A 17,000-nucleotide genomic window follows, 5' to 3' on the forward strand; every position below is an offset into this window, starting at 1 on the left:
TCTGTTTCTGACAGGATGCTCAGTTCTTTAAACCCTTTACTAACCTGAGACATTCTTTTGAAACAAGCCATTGTTTATCGGGCATATTGTGAGAGTGTTCCTGTGAATGGTCCGACCGTTAAACCCCCCCCCCCCCCCCCGGAGACCTGTGAGACAGCGGGCTGTGGACTACCTGGGGTTAAACCGGGGTAATGTTCTGATTTCAGACTTCAACGCGGTAGTATTTCAGTACACAAACTAACAATGTGGTTTGAGGTTTAGGGTTTGGTTCAAGAGTTCGAATTTAGGGTTAAGTATGGTTTTAAGGGTGAGGTAGAAGGGTTTGGTTTTAGAGTTTAGTTTTAGGGTTAAGTTATAGGGTTTGGCTTTAGGCTAAGGTTTGGTTATAGGGTTTGATTTTGGTTCCCAAGACAACGTTCCCAGGACGGGCCCCTTAGAATTCAGGGGAAGGTAAAGTTCAGACAGCATTTGCCGTGGTTGACGCCGGGGAAAATCTAGGAGGCATGCGGAGACTTTCTGATGTTGCATGGCGTTTCTTAAAGTCCATTGCAAAGTGCACTCACTACTTCCAAAAGAAATGCTGTAAATCGTACAATTAAAATGTAAAGCTTAATGTGCGTCACCTTCAGGTGCAGCTGCTTTCACTTTCAGCGACATATACCTAAATACACACACAGTGTGTTTACACGCCAAGAAAATGAGCTCAACTGGCAAATAACAACAAATAAACGGTCGCAAATGTGAATGTTGTCCTGAGTATTAAGTGATTTTGAAATAAGCTTGATTTATATTTTAGGCTTTTATTAAATGTTCAAAACATGGCAGAACGGCACATTTCTGATTTCACACATGAAAGGGATTTGTGAAATGTATGAAAATAATGTTGCACGATAAATCCATCCCTGCTGCAATATATTACATTTCTAGGCTTTCACCGTGTCATCTGAAAAAAGTGGATCTACACTTTTTGTTTGTAGACTGACACTCAGTCATCAATGTTCCCAGCACACGGCAAAAACGGTATGATGGGACAGGCTCCATGTTCCCCACATATCCCAAGTCGTCTGTGACCGGGGCAGCGCTAACCTGACTCTCGCCAGATGGATTTCGTTCCGCCTGGCTCCACTCATCCATCTGGGATCGCTCCATTGAAGAGGTGCTTTAGAAGGCTGGGCCTTATCAAAAATCCTTGCATATGATTTGATAAACCACTTGTCCGTCATCTTTATTGACGTGCTACTTCAACCACTCACATCGAAACTGACCCGTGACGCTTGCGTCCTCGATGCGAGCCGCCATTGTTGTCTGAATCAAAACAGTCGCTTCTCCGCTACGTCACATCTATAAAAAATCCCGCCCGGCGGTCCTGATTGGCTCTACCATTTTCCGGTAGTCCCCAAATACCTCCCAACGGGAGCGATCCCAATTTGGATGAGTGGAGCCAGGCGGAACGAAATTCATCTGGCGAGAGTCAGGTTAGGGGTGTCCCACCACAACACTCAATATCATTTATTTGGTGCTCGTTGTAAAAGTGAACTCCTACCTCCTCCACCGACGCACATTGTGAGGAGCAAGAAGGAGGTCCGTGTTGCCCCGTAAAGGGAACACCTCAGGACCAGCCCCACATCACGGTGCGCCTGCCACCCATCCTGCTTTCATCTTTGCTTGTATGACACTTTTACGGTTGTCAGTTTTCAACTCGACGCACAGTGAAATGTACATAGAACTCAAATAACTGCTTGCAAATGCCAGGTACCTCCATCCAAAATATAAAATATATAATTCATATAATAGGGTTCATTTATATAAATCTGTATTACAAAAGCTGTGAGTAGAGGAGATACACTGGCACAGACGCACACAGAGGAGCCCCCACAAAGCCTTGATGCTGTTTTGTCGGGCTGCATTCTTCACCGTCACCTTAAAACCTCCTGAGTCGATCGCCGCTCTGCGGTCCCCCTCTGGGGTCCCCCTCTGCGGTCCCCCTCTGTGGTCCCCCTCTGCGGTCCCCCTCTGTGGTCCCCCTCTGCGGTCCCCCTCTGCCTGTACACCTACCTGCCTGATGGCGCGGAACAGCTGGCCGTAGCAGTACACGATGACCATGAAGGGCAGCACCAGGCAGGCCACAAACAGGCACACGATGTAGGAGACGTTGTTGGCCGTCTTGGCCGTCCAGTCCACCGAGCAGGTGGTCCCGGGCCCCTCGGGGCCGTAGCGGCTCCAGCCGAAGAGCGGAGGCAGGGTCCAGAGCAGGGAGTAGGCCCAGGACAGGCCGATGCCCGCCGCCACGTTGCGGTAGTTGGAGGCGTCGGCCTCGGTGGGGCCCATCATGGTGCTGTAGCGCTCGTAGGAGAGCACGGCCAGGGAGATCAGGGACACGATGCCTGAGGGGGGAGAGGGGGGAGAGAGGGGAGAGGTCAGAGACACGATGCCTGAGGGGGGAGAGGGGGGAGAGAGAGGGAGAGGGGGGAGAGGTCAGAGACACGATGCCTGAGGGGGGAGAGGGGGGAGAGAGGGAGAGGGGAGAGAGGTCAGAGACACGATGCCTGTGGGGAGAGAGGGGGGAGAGGGGGGAGAGGTCAGAGACACGATGCCTGAGGGGGGAGAGAGGGGGGAGAGAGGGGAGAGGTCAGAGATACGATGCCTGAGGGGGGAGAGAGGGGGGAGAGGGGGAGAGAGGTCAGAGATACGATGCCTGAGGGGAGAGAGGGAGGAGAGAGGGGGAGAGGGGGGAGAGGTCAGAGACACGATGCCTGAGGGGAGAGAGGGGGGGAGAGGGGGAGAGAGGGGGGAGAGAGGTCAGAGACACGATGCCTGAGGGGGGAGAGGGGGAGAGAGGTCAGAGACACGATGCCTGTGGGGGGAGAGGGAGAGAGGGAGAGGGGGGGAGAGAGGGGGAGAGAGGTCAGAGACACGATGCCTGAGGGGAGAGAGGGAGGAGAGAGGGGGAGAGGGGGGAGAGGTCAGAGACACGATGCCTGAGGGGAGAGAGGGAGAGAGGGGGGAGAGGAGGTCGGGTGTCACTTCAGGTTTTTATTGGACCGCCATTATACGCACATTTCTTATGTGGTTGTCATTGAAATTACATTGTTGTAGTTTCTCCATCTCCGTCTTTCTATCTCACTTTCTCTCTCTCTCTATGTCTCCCTTCCTCTCTCCCTCTCTCTCTCTCTCTATGTCTCCCTTCCTCTCTCCCTCTCCCTTCTCTCTCTCTCTCTCTCAGATGGGGAGATTGCAAGTTGTGCAGCAGTATGTTGAAAACCTGATTCATTATAAACCCATACCCCCGTATCCCTGTCCCACGCACAGCTGGAATGAGTCTCGTGGTTTATCGCCTCCACATCTTATTTTCCGAAATAACTGCCGATGGGAAAAGGGAAATCAAAATAAGTGATCTGGTAGGTGGTACCTGAGGAGCCTCAGCAAACAGCGCTATGCGTTACGGACAGATCCACTCTACGTGGACGACAGGCGCCTCTGAAATGCAATAAGAAGTGAAACGGCGGAAGCTTCTGAGGAGTTTCAAAGAGGTGCTGCCAGTTCATTTTGTGTCCATTTAAAAATGTACTTGAGCGCACACACATCTCACCATCTGCCGCACTCAAACGTATTCTACTTTATCTTAAACCTTTATGCTAAAGTCTTTTTTTCATTGATTTTTCTTGCTCACCACTCCCCCTCCTCTCTAAAAGGGTCTCCCTATCTCTCTGTGATTTCATCATCACTTCATCTATTTGCCATGTGTCCATGTCTCTCATTCTGTCATTCACAGTTCAACCGCCCATTTGTAAAATGACTATTAAGTCAATGAGGAGACACAGATGTGTTTACTCAAAGCCAGTAAGATCCTGGCCATTAAGGAGCAGGTATTTACATTCACATTTAGCAGACGCTTTCATCCAAAGTGACTTACAAGAAGTACATTTGTCATAAGAAGGTGAAACAATATATCGCTGTGGGTACAGTGAGGATGTTCATAGAACCAAGTGCAAAGCACTATCTACATATAGGTTAACCCATTCCCCGTACACCACAAAGATAGCTAGGATAAGATGCTACACAAGTACTATATCTAAGTGCGACATAGAATAAGTGCGTGTACACAGGACGAACAACATACAATAAGTAGGAGGGGTATCTTAACCACAGCGCTCTCCTGCCCTACCCCGACCCCACAGCCTACTACGTCCAACTGCTGCATATCCAAATCAAACCTGGCTTCATGTTACAAACCAGCGGTTGTCATCTGGTTGTAAACGCCCAACTTGTTTTTGTCTCAAGGCAAGATGCAACACCTGACACACCATCGATGTCTGCCCACAGAGCAGGAGAATCAGATGGCATTTTTACACTGCCAAGCCGGTACTACCGTCGTGGCTTGGCACACCCTGCAATTTCACTTTCTTGCTTGTGTAACACCGAGGGGGTATATTCCCCCTCCGTCACGGAGCCGGCTTCCTTGGTTCATAGGAGCAGGCGGGACTACGCACGAAAGTACACCTAGAATAATTTGCATACGCCAATTTTTTGCCACTCGCATGCAAGAAAGAGTAGACTACATATGAGGCTGGCTTTACACGACAACGCTCCCGGGTGAAACCGACAAAATATTAGATAAGATGTGCCTTTCGTTTAGACGGCGACAGCGTTTTCGGGGCTTAAAAACGCAAAAAAATTAACCCACCCTCCAGAGTGGAAATCTTAAAAACACTTCACCGTTGCGTTTCCGTCTAAAGGGTTAACAACGCGAAAGTGTGCTCTGAGCTGCTCACGCTGGCTCTCGTCCCGTACGCGTTTACGTCACATCCATGTGTGCAGTACAGGCAAACCACAACAAACATGTCAGATTTCACACACTTTTGCGTCACCGTATGCACGCAGATTTCTACCCAAAGACACTCGTCTAAACGCGGAATGAAAAGTGGGAACGCCACTTCTGCGGTTTGTGTTCAGATCCTTGTCGTGTAAACCCAGCCTGAGTGTAGGTTACAAATGCGATTAATTATTTACAAGTGCAAAAACGCCAACATATTCTTTAATTAGCTGACTTTTTTATCCAGACAAAAGCCTTGTAAGGAAAGTTCATCTGCTACTTTCTCGCAGATCGCACCATCTTTCAATGTCCTAGCTAAATGCGACTGCATCACCTTCTCTCCCATGATGGTCAGCAGCTCGCTCTCCAGTTAAAACTACTCATGTTAATGTCACTGCGTTGTCTCTGTTGTGGAGACAACCGAACAACACCTCTACCCAAGCCTGTCTGTCTGTCTGTGTGTTTGTGTGTGTGTGTGTGTGTGTGTGTACGCTCATTCTTGCGTGTGCCCTGGTGATGGTAAACCACCAGCAGCACTGCTCCACTGAGTGGAAGTCAGCATGTGTCTCTGTGCGCGGTACCACCAGTTGTCTCCAGGGAGCAGGCCTCTGTGTAGCTGGAGACCCGGGCCTCACACTGGGTGTCTGCTGCTACCCAAGGCTTTTACCACCTCAGGCTCTGCACTTTCATAGCGAGCAGAGGTGAACAAAGTCTCACATATGTATGCCTTTTTTCCGAGAGCAATAAACAACAAGGACGCAACATTTCCTTGTTAATGGCTTCTGGCTGCCTCTTGATGTTGAAAGTGTTGCAACTACAAAGACATGTAATTGTCGTTGTAAAAGGTGCAAAAACAAGCATTGGTCTCATGACTTCTTTTGTAAACAATGTTTCTATCCAGGTAAGTAAAAGATCATTTGCAACGTTCTGCTTTGTTGCAAAGCGTTCATTTGAAATGGGGATGTTTCGTGTGTGTGTGTGTGTGTGTGTGTGTGTGTGTGTGTGTGTGTGTGTGTGTGTGTGTGTGTGTGTGTGTGTGTGTGTGTGTGTGTGTGTGTGTGTGTGTGTGTGTGTGGAATTTCATCATTTTAGGGGCAAGGCCATTTGGCCTTCCCGTTCACATATTTATACGAGAGAGAGAGAGAGAGAGAGAGAGAGAGAGAGAGAGAGAGAGAGAGAGAGAGAGAGAGAGAGAGAGAGAGAGAGAGAGAGAGAGAGAGAGAGAGAGAGAGAGAGAGAGAGAGAGAGAGAGAGAGAGAGAGAGAGAGAGAGAGAGAGAGAGAGAGAGAGAGAATACACGTTTGCACAGACACAACCAGACTCGTTCTTTACTTCACTAAACTGACACACGCTACCGCTCGCTCTCCTCGCTCGTCCACTCACTCACACAGACACTGCCATTCCCGCACACACACATACGCTACTCTCGTAACACTTATTGACAACAGTTAGCTGAACATTATAGGGTCCCGGCCTTCCACTCCCTGTTTTCTCAGTTAAACACAGAAATCAACTACATTTGTCCCAGTGTTTGTTAGATGTGAAATTAAGCAAAAGAAGACGCTCTCTTCCTCCGGTAACGCAGTCGCGACGCCTTTCTTATTCGTCGTTTCTTCTATTTGTCTGTAACTCATGCTCCAATCTTTCATCGATTGATGCGGATGTTGTGGATGCAACGGAATATATGATGCATCGCTGCAGCAACATTTAAGATGATCACGAGGAGTTCTGCCCGTTCTGCCTCCGTTGCTGTCTGCGGTCAGACCAAAACACACCTGAGTGACAGGTGCCGCCAGATAGTTTGTTGTTGCTTTTACGTTGTGTCTCTAGTACCTCTTGTTGAAAGGACTACAGCGCCACCTAGCATAGCGGAGTCAGCCAGGTCTCCGACCATTATTCCAATCTGATCCGATGTATGTATACTCAGACAAGTGACAGCCCCCCCGTCGAGTGGCAACATCGTTATATGGCTTAATCCATGATAAGTCAATCTGGTCCGACCATGTAACCGCAGTCAATGTTCACTTTACATGCACGTTCTTGCATTTGACCTCAATGAATTGAAAATGCCAACTTTTCATCGGATTGCTCCGGACTCGCCATTTCTACTGCTTCATCGAATCGGTTTGGTGTTTGCGTGTGTGCGTGTGGCACGCGTATCCTGGCTTGTGTGTAAAAACACTGGCTCCGATTGGCTACCATGAAACATGACTCTGCCTTAGCCAATAATAATCACTTATCTCTTTGTTAAACCAACCAACCTCTCCTCACTATCAGTTTGTGTGGAGCCAGCGGTGCGTTCGGATTACACAGTTTATTCAATCACGGGACTAGTATACTGCGCGCACTAGGATGGCCGTAATTCCATAAAATCCCACCACGTGTCACTAGTGTTGTTTACACTGGAACTTTTACAGGGGCACAAAGGCCACCTTGGCTGTAAATTTAACATTTTTTCACAGGGCATCAAGGCCAAAGTGCGGGGCAACGACGGGTTGTGGTTTAGGAGTGGGAGTCTATAAGTCATTTGAGTCATTCGATTCAATTATTCTCTGCAGTGCTTACAGTACGTGTAAATCATGAAAGGGACTTCATTTTCCACAAGGCCAATCTTTTCCAACCTTGCAGTCGTACATAAAGAAAGAGAAAACCGAAAGACACAGGGAGAAGCATAGAGATAGAGAGAAAGCGAGATAAAGAGATGTAGGTAGAAACCAAGAAAAGGTGGGAAGGGGTGAGAGGGAGACTGAGGTAAATTGACAGAGAGAGAAGGAGAAGGTTTTAATTTTAAACATTATCGGTTCATGGTTTATTTTGGGGGGCAATTAGATTAGGCTGCCATCTTTGATCCTCCTGGCTCACCCTGGGACACGGGGGGGTCTGGTGGGTGGGTGGGCAGGCTGGCTGCTAGAGTCGGGGGTGAGGGGCTTTGGGAGGGATGGTAGAGAGTGTGTAGGTGTAGTCACACTCTGATTTGTCCGAAGTTTGAGTCAAAGTCATGTGAGTTTGTCCTCTGCGGTGGATATCCTCATGAAAACAAGCTGCCATTTTTCTCTCTCTCTGTCTCTCTAAGGCTGGCTTTACACAACAACGATCTGAACACAAAAGTTCCCACTTTTCATTCTGCGTTTAGATGAGCATCTTTGGGTGGAAATCTGCGTGCACACGGAGACGCAAAAGTGTGTGAAATAGGATGTAGTATGCATGCCAGGTGGCTAGGGGGTACTGTGAAGCACTGCCAAACACCACCAAGAGCGCGCGCATGCGTTGAAACTTCCTTCTATGTAGGACTATGTATGTCTATTTAGGACTCCTAACTTTTTTCACTAAGAGCAATTCACAAAGTATTTTAGGCCTAAAAGTAGCACCTAAGTCTAGGAGAGCTTAAAAGTCCTCGAGAGGACTCCTAACTCAGTAAGACCTATTCACAAAGAATCGGAAAATGGCTGCGAGACGTTATGGAGACAATGGAAGACTGTGAATTGATAAGGCGATATAGGCAAAATCGTGAGGGTATCAAACTTGTTTGTGTGGAATTCTTGTGGAATTAGTGAATAACACTCCGATATTTAGCAACAGGGAAAATGCAACTTTGCAATGACGATGATTTAGGAATCAGTGATGGTTAAAACACACGGGGGCAATGTTACAAATGTACCTTTAATCATCCTTAATTATTTAATATATAAATAAATCACTTAACCCATTATTATTTGTCTCATGTATTAATAGTAATACAACACTTTAATCATCATTATTTATTTGAAATAAAAATAAATGGTTTGAAGTAAAAAATAATAGGCCTATAACTACTCTTACTTATGATTACTATCTAATCATTTATTGTAAGATAATTTATTGTATTGAGTTTATAATCTGCTCAGTAAGGAGTCGGGAGTCGGACCAGTTGGGCTTTCGCTTGCGTTTCACGTTGTCTTCTCCTTCATTCATCATGATAGGAGGACTTGAACGGTGGTATGGGCTGATATTCAAAGTGTTTAGTGGCGTAGCCACGGGTGTGCATGGGTGTGCCTGGGACACCCAAGCGTGGTCCTGGCACACCTAAATATTTTCAGAATTGATTCATTACAAGGATTTCTTTCGATTTAAAGCAAAATGTGACAGAGTGCGGTGAGCGGTGCGCGGTGTGCGTTGCACTAGGACTGCGTAGTGACCGGTCAAGGTCCACACATTCGCTACCACAGAAGCGGGGCTGTGAAGGAAACCCCCCTATTGGATTTTGCGATTATATCCATACATTTCATTCCCCCATGTACAGCGTGGAGTGATTTAGTGGAGAGCCAGGGCTGCTTTCAGGATGGTCGTATCGATCGCTCCGGACCCTGGCTTCCACTGGACACTAACCCTGGCCACCCAAACTCTCACAGGCGCACCTTAATTACAATCTCTGGCTACGCCCAAACTTTAAGTGCTGGAAATATGCTCATTGGATAATAGTTTGCAGGGTGCTTTTAATTACTTCCTTGATATAATGCAATTTACGTAGTATTTTTATTGTTTGCTTTGGCTCTCTTTTTAACGTGCATACAACATCATTATCGTGGTCTGCACAAACTTGTCATCGTGCGTGTATTCTGCTAACTGCACTGTCCATAACTGTTTGATAGGACTTCATTTGTAGCCTAGGCTATTTCCTTATTTTTCGTTGATTTAGTGGGCTCGTTTGTGGGAAGTTGCAAATGAGTTTCACGGAGACCGCCGGCACTCAACAGCCAATCACCGTACTGACCGCTTCAAAACTCGTGCACGAGAATCGACGTAAGGGGGCGTTAGGGGGCGTTACTCTTAGTTCACTCTTAGTGATTTATCCTTAGTATGAGTAGGTCTCAGCGGCTTTGTGAATAACTTTTAAGAAAAAACTCCTACGTAAAATGTTTTAGCGCGAGTTAGGAGCACTCCTAGCGGTAAGATAAAAAGCTTTGTGAATACGGCCCCAGGTGCGTAACCTGTTTTCATGCGACTCCCAGACAGGGGAATCATAATCAAGTGTAAACTAGTTTCATTCTCAAACCACCTGTGGGATAGGAGTTCCATTTTTGGCCCAACACCGCACTCATAATCATAGAGATAATCAGATTAAACTTTTACTTTTTCTCCAATGCTTCCCTGGGACACTTGGAAGAGTGCCTGACATCAGGTTTGATAAAGGTTTGGTAAAAGTGGTTTGATTGGGATTTGATTATCTTTAGGTGTGCTCTAGACATGGCAGTTTAGCAGTTTACAACACAGCACATATAATGTGTTCTTAATCAGCTAATCATGGTCAAATATGACTTTGGGCTGAAGCTTTTATCCAAGGGAAAATACTGTGATCGCATGCACTGTTGGCATGTGTGGCCCCAGTGGAAATCAAACGTATATGTATGTATGTATGTATGTATGTATGTATGTATGTGTGTGTGTGTGTGTGTGTGTGTGTGTGTGTGTGTGTGTGTGTGTGTGTGTGTGTGTGTGTGTGTGTGTGTGTGTGTGTGTGTGTGTGTGTGTGACGCGCCATGGCTAAACCAGCATTTTCGGTTTTTTGCAGAATGTGCAAGTTGAGATCATGAAGAAGCCACTCCATGCTTCAGATAACAGTATCATAATCTACAGCTGACCTTAGCCGAAGATGAAGACAAGGAAGAATCTCTCGCCCTCGCAGCAGAGGAGCTGGAGCGTAAGATATCAGATGCTATATCTACGGTAACATTTGAAGGGGATAAAGACAGTGAAATGGAGAAAATCCGTAACTTTGACTGCAAATGCTACAGAAGAAGAAAGGAGAACTCTCTCCTTGGGACAAACTTTCTCCAGAGCTTATGTACAGCATACGGTTGGATTCTTTAGCTGCCGAAAGAGAGTGGCAGGACATGCGAATAATTGGACATCTCGAGGCAAACAGACGTATAATAGTTACTTCGGAGATGACTACATCCACCAAAAAGAAGATGAAAAGAAAGCGATAAGTTGCCATTAACATCCAAGTTATCTACTTTGCGTTATGTGTTCATTCAAAGTCACAGGGATAACAAACTGTTATCTCATGTTTTTTTTTATGTTTATATATACCTTAGCCTACATTGTTATTATCTAGCTCAGTACTAGGGATGTCACGATACCAGAAATTTAGTAGTCGATACCAATACCAGTGAAATTCCACGATTCTCGATACCCAATTCGATACCACGGTCAAAAACAAAACAATAAATCCCATGTACTTTATTTATTAAAAACATTTAAACATTACAAAAAACAGTGGCACTGGCATGTACCCTTCAAGTAATTAATAAAAATAAACCACTATTAACATTACAAAAAAAGAACAGTGGCATGTAGCGTTCAAGTAATAATAATAAAAAAGAAATACGCGCTGAAAGCAGGCAGTCATGCAGCTATGCGGCTCGTGTTTACACTTGCGTGCATGGCAGGGTTTAAAATATAACTTCCAACCTAATATTAAGTAATATAACGCAGGTGCGCAAGGCAGCCACAGGAGACGCCAACATTGTTTTCAACCGCTCGGTACCGCGCCGTATTAATTACCAAGTTTTGAAAAGAAAAAGTATTTGAAGCGAATAAGCAACGCTGTTTTTGATTTGTTGATTTGGTTTTGAATGAATAGTTTTGGATGCATGCATCGGCTTTGAGTTGGTTTGTTTACTTTGAAATTGCATACGCTCGCAACACACGCGCACACGCACGCACACATTCACGGCCGCACCCACTACAACCTGCAGATCTTCAATCAAAACAACATCAAGTAAGTGATGCCGAACGCAGTCGTACCATGCGTGTTTAGAAGCGCAACATTGAAACGGGTCCTGTCTGAAACAGTCGCGCGGCGCAGCGTTCCAAACGCAAAGTACTTCCAGACACGACTCTTGCTATTCTTTTTATCGACGAGTCGAGGCGGAGCCGGTGCACTCGCTGCAGCTGCAGTTGCCATCTTCCATGTTCCCGTGTAGGTGTATATGCTGCCCACGTGACGTCCGGAGGAATTGCATCCTCGGTACCTACGGTACCTACGGTACTAAGAAAAACGAGTACCGTCACGTTTTTTGAATTTTGGTATCGACTTGGTACCGAAGTATCGGTTCTCGTGACATCCCTACTTTAGCTGCCGAAAGAGAGTGGCAGGACATGCGAATAATTGGACATCTCGAGGCAAACAGACGTACAATAGTTACTTCGGAGATGACTACATCCACCAAAAAGCCCCTGACGAAAAGAAAGCGATAAGTTGCCATTAACATCCAAGTTATCTACTTTGCGTTATGTGTTCATTCAAAGTCACAGGGATAACAAACTGTTATCTCATGTTTTTTTTTAATGTTTATATATACCTTAGCCTACATTGTTATTATCTAGCTCAGTACTGGTTTTTTTTTTAATGATATGCAACTACATGATATAACTGCTTTTGATAACCATTGTTAGTATTGTAATACAATACTTTCTGCCCTGCAGGCTAACAGATACCAGATGTCACTGAGTGACATCTGTAGGGGGTAGAGCTTATCTAAATGAAATGCAAATGAGCACCATTGTGTTTCCTACCTCTCAGGTGAGGTGAGGTGAGAATTGCAAATCTATTATGCCAGTCTTCTCACTGAATGTTTTTTAGAGGGGCATACATTCAAATGGCCACAACTTCTTCAAATATTATCAGATTTCCATATGTTAGACATCATTGGAAAGCGTAGACACTACACAGAATCTGTAAATAACTCAAAATGCCTCTGGGGACACTTGTTGCTGATTTTACCACGGCTGGTCACATATGTATATATATGTATATATGTTTACATCTAAAGCTTTCAGTACAAGTGAAAATGCTATCGAGGGGATGCAGGGATTCATAATGGAAGACTGCACATATGTCAAAAAGGTTAGATGTCTGTTGATTATGCGGTCATGGCTTTGATTGGTCAGAAAGGAAAGCAAGAAAATGACATCTAGGCCACAGGGACGTGTAACCAGACTACCTTCTGTTAGAAGAGTGACCAGGTCCTTGAACCAGACTACCTTCTGGCTCTAGAAGACTGACCAGGTCCTTGAACCAGAATACCTTCTGGCTCTAGAAGACTGACCAGGTCCTTGAACCAGACTACCTTCTGGCTCTAGAAGACTGACCAGGTCCTTGAACCAGACTACCGTCTGGCTCTAGAAGACTGACCAGGTCCTTGAACCAGACTACCTTCTGGCTCTAGAAGAGTGACCAGGTCCTTGAACCAGACTACCTTCTGGCTCTAGAAGAGTGAACCGGTCCTTTAACCAGACTACCTTCAGGCTCTAGAACAGGGGTTTTCAAACTTTGAGTGTGTGTGGACCACTTTTTATAATCAAGAATTTTCACAGACCACCTTATAATACACATCAAATATGTCTACACACAGTCCTACCTGAATTACCCGCACCTCTTAATAGGCATATATTAGCACTAAAAGTAACATCTGTACAACAGGCTTGTTAAAAGAATGTTTACTGCACACAATGGCTGCCACGTATTTAATGTATTTATTTAAAGTGCCCAAGGGCGTAATCAGGTTCATTTGAACACCAGGCTTATATCCATAGCAATGATAATGGAGTATTACATATGTACAGTAATCACAAACTGAACTGAACTGAACTGGATAAAGTCAAATATCAAATCTTCTCAAAGTCCTCAACAAACAGGCTGGGAATTTGTCCAAGTAACATATGCAAAACATTTCAGAAACGGGAGATCAAGAAACTTAATGGAAATTAAAATAATAATAGGCCTTATTTCTTCCATTTATAATTTAAAACAAATCGTTTCAGATATACACTGCCTATATATAAAGGCTATGCATGTGATGTGATCACAAAGTTTTCTTTTTCTTTTTCCAAGGACCACCTGCAGTACCGTCACGGACCACTGGTTTGAAAATCACTGCTCTAGAACAGCCATTCTCAACCCTGGGGTCCCGACCCCAATTGGGGTCGCGAGATGATTTCTGGGGGTCGCCAAATCATTTTGGAAAACTATCAATTTATTTATTTATTATTTATTTATTTAATTTTCATCAAAATTAATGTAGCGTCCGACCGGACGTTAGAAGGACGACGAGCGGTTGGGCTCAAACAGGCGTTTAATTACACCAGTTACTGTCGGCCGTAACTACACCAAAACAACAACAACGAACCTGTCCACTAGTCTCATGTCTGCCCTTCTCATTCACACATACAGACACTAGGGCTGTCAATGAATATTCTAAATTTGAATATATATTCGAATAGTTTTGAAAAACAGACATTCAAAGGTGAAACTTAATATTCAAATGTGGAAAAACACACACCGACGGCAGCCGCAGAGCAGCTGTCTGCTTTGTGAGTGGGCGACCAGAACACTACAAGACAACAGACAAGAGTCAAGAGACAAGTCAAGAGACAAGAGTCGGGACCTTAAATTGCTCGCACAAACCTCTTGATCAGCACTCAGCATTTGTTTATTGTTGTTCTTTATTTAAACAAGTATGCGCAGAGAGAGTGAGGGGGAGCGAGAGAGAGCGAAAAAGAGTGTGAGTGAGCGAGCGAGATCGAGGTCTGCAGTCTTGGCCATTAGTTAATTTACTTATTTTTGTGTAGGTAATATGTTGTCAAATATGTTTCAACTTAAATAAACTACCTATACAAGTAGTTATGTCTCATTGTATTAGTTTGTGATGACCGAAAGGACGAGATCGCGGATACAAGCGGCCGAGATGAGTTTTCTCAGGAGGGTGGCTGGCTTCTCCCTTAGGGATAGGGTAAGAAGTTCAGTCATCCGGGAGGAACTCGGATTAGAGCCGCTGCTCCTTTGCTTAGAAAGGAGTCAGTTGAGGTGGTTCGGGCATCTGGTAAGGATGCCCACTGGACGCCTCCCTTGGGAGGTGTTCCAGGCACGACCAGTGGGGAGGAGACCCCGGGGAAGACCCAGGACTAGGTGGAGAGATTATATCTCAACACTGGCCTGGGAACGCCTCGGGATCCCCCCGTCAGAGCTGGTCAATGTGGCCCGGGAAAGGGAAGTCTGGGGCCCCTTGCTTGAGCTGCTGCCCCCGCGACCCGACCCCGGATAAGCGGATGAGGATGAGGATGAGGAGGGTATTAGTTTGTTCTGTTATTGAAGTAATGTGCGTCATTGACATAATGCGCAAATATATATTCGCCCCCCCCCCCCCCCCCCCCCCCGCCCGCCAACAACCAGTGGACGCCCCCACCCGGCCAACAATCTGCGCGTAGGAACCCCAAAAGCTTAGCAGCGGCCCCTTGGGTCACGGACATCAGTGCATGTTAAATTGGGGGTCGTGACTCAAAAAGGTTGAGAACCACTGCTTTAGAAGACTGACCAGGTCCTTGAACCAGACTACCGTCTGGCTCTAGAAGACTGACCAGGTCCTTGAACCAGACTACCGTCTGGCTCTAGAAGACTGACCAGGTCCTTTAACCAGACTACCGTCTGGCTCTAGAAGAGTGACCAGGTCCTTTAACCAGACTACCGTCTGGCTCTAGAAGAGTGACCAGGTCCTTTAACCAGACTACCGTCTGGCTTTAGAAGACTGACCAGGTCCTTTAACCAGACTACCGTCTGGCTCTAGCAGAGTGACCAGGGGCCTCATTTATAAAACTCTGCGTAAAACCCTCCCTAAAACATTGCGTATGCCCAAACCCCAGAATCTGCATATGCACAAAAACATTCAGATCTATAAAACTGTGAGGCGCACACCTCTACGCACTCTTCTCGTTATTAATACCAACGTGTGTTGAAGTTTGTGCTCGTGCACGAGCGTGCACAAGCGCCATGCTCCTCCCAAGATCGTCCCATAATAGTCCTTAAAAGGTCAATGCTAATTAATCAATGAATATTCCTAGTATATAAGGAGCCTTTGCTGACCTATCATTGCACAGGAACACACGCGTGCATTACACACGCTCGCGTCTCATACCCCTCACTAAATTCTCGAGCAATTCCAAAGTTGCCATATTTTAGCCCGTTAGAATACAGAGGCCAACAGGAGCATTATGTATTGGCCTTGTGCCAATAGGATAATTAATTACTATGTCCTATAGGCTAATTTAATGTAGGCCTACATATATATGTATCAGGAAAATTAATAAAACTTAAGTGATACAGTTGGTCTGGTCGAGGATTGTGATTTGAAAGGGTTGTAGTGTGTTGAACATAATATTGCCTTAATTCATATTTCATAATGGGTGCTTTTTATGAAATGAATGAATAAATCCGAAGTCATAGTATGTGGTGTGCAATGTGCGTTGGGTATCAGGAGGTAGCGTGTTCTTCTTCTTTTGGCGTTATTGGCGGTTTGCAAACCGATATGGTGCATTACCGCCACCAACTTCCTGTTGTCGTCTCCGGAGATCACTAAGTGAAACACTATGCGGGACCCACATCTATAAAGCTGTAGGGTCTAGAAACGAGTAATGAAAATGGCCCAACTCGGGGGGCGGCCCCAAGCATGCATTTGAAAATATCACTGCACGCAATCGGACAACACTACGACCAATCAGAAGAATACAAGGGGTGACGTATCCAGACCAGCGGCGCAAACCAATAGATAAGACTCTTGCCATATCCGATCTGTAAAAAAGCAACACTTTTGGCCCCGCCTATATCAGATACACCGATGTGATTGGTTAATGTGCTGGGAGAGGGGCATCGGGGAGGGATTATATTGCTTGTTCCCAGAGTGATTTGCTGAGCAAATTCAAATTGTGCTCTCGCGAGAACTCCAGGGTATAAATTATTATTTTTGCTGCATTAAAAAAAAAATCTTTGTGGAGAGTAATTTCTAGCCTGGAGACCCTCCTGATCACGTGACCTCACATCTGTCACTTGGTCAGGTTTGTCTCCTGGTTAAGTCAGATCATGTCATGTCATGTACAGAGCCGGCCCTCCCTATACGCAAAATAAGCGGCTGCTTAGGGGCCCCCAACCGCCAGGGGGCCCCCAAGAAAAAAAAAATAATATATATATTGGGGTTTTTTTTAATACACAAAGCAATTTACTTAACAAGAAAGGTAACATTATAAACATACAGCTCATATTACATATTTAAGCAATATCACACGAGAGGGAGTGCTGTTGTACTGTATATCAGCACGGCTGTGATTCGGTCGTAGGCACGAGGCCGCAGGCCGAGTGCCGCAGATAATCACACCG

The 17,000-nt window shown here is 45.7% G+C and overlaps 1 protein-coding gene across 1 annotated transcript in view; it reads right to left on the reverse strand.

Moving 5' to 3' along the window:
* Positions 1–17,000, reverse strand: part of LOC311360729 (vertebrate ancient opsin-like) — a gene marked incomplete at both ends in the record, with an annotated part of 72,369 nt that overhangs the window by 49,925 nt on the left and 5,444 nt on the right. Inside the window, one exon of the mRNA XM_084480823.1 lies at positions 2,056–2,384. Coding sequence (XP_084336949.1) covers positions 2,056–2,384 — 329 coding nt within the window. The remainder of the gene's footprint in view (positions 1–2,055; positions 2,385–17,000) is intronic.

This window comes from Micromesistius poutassou, assembly GCF_964030765.1.
Source record: "Micromesistius poutassou genome assembly, chromosome: 16".
Taxonomy (NCBI): Eukaryota; Metazoa; Chordata; class Actinopteri; order Gadiformes; family Gadidae; genus Micromesistius; species Micromesistius poutassou.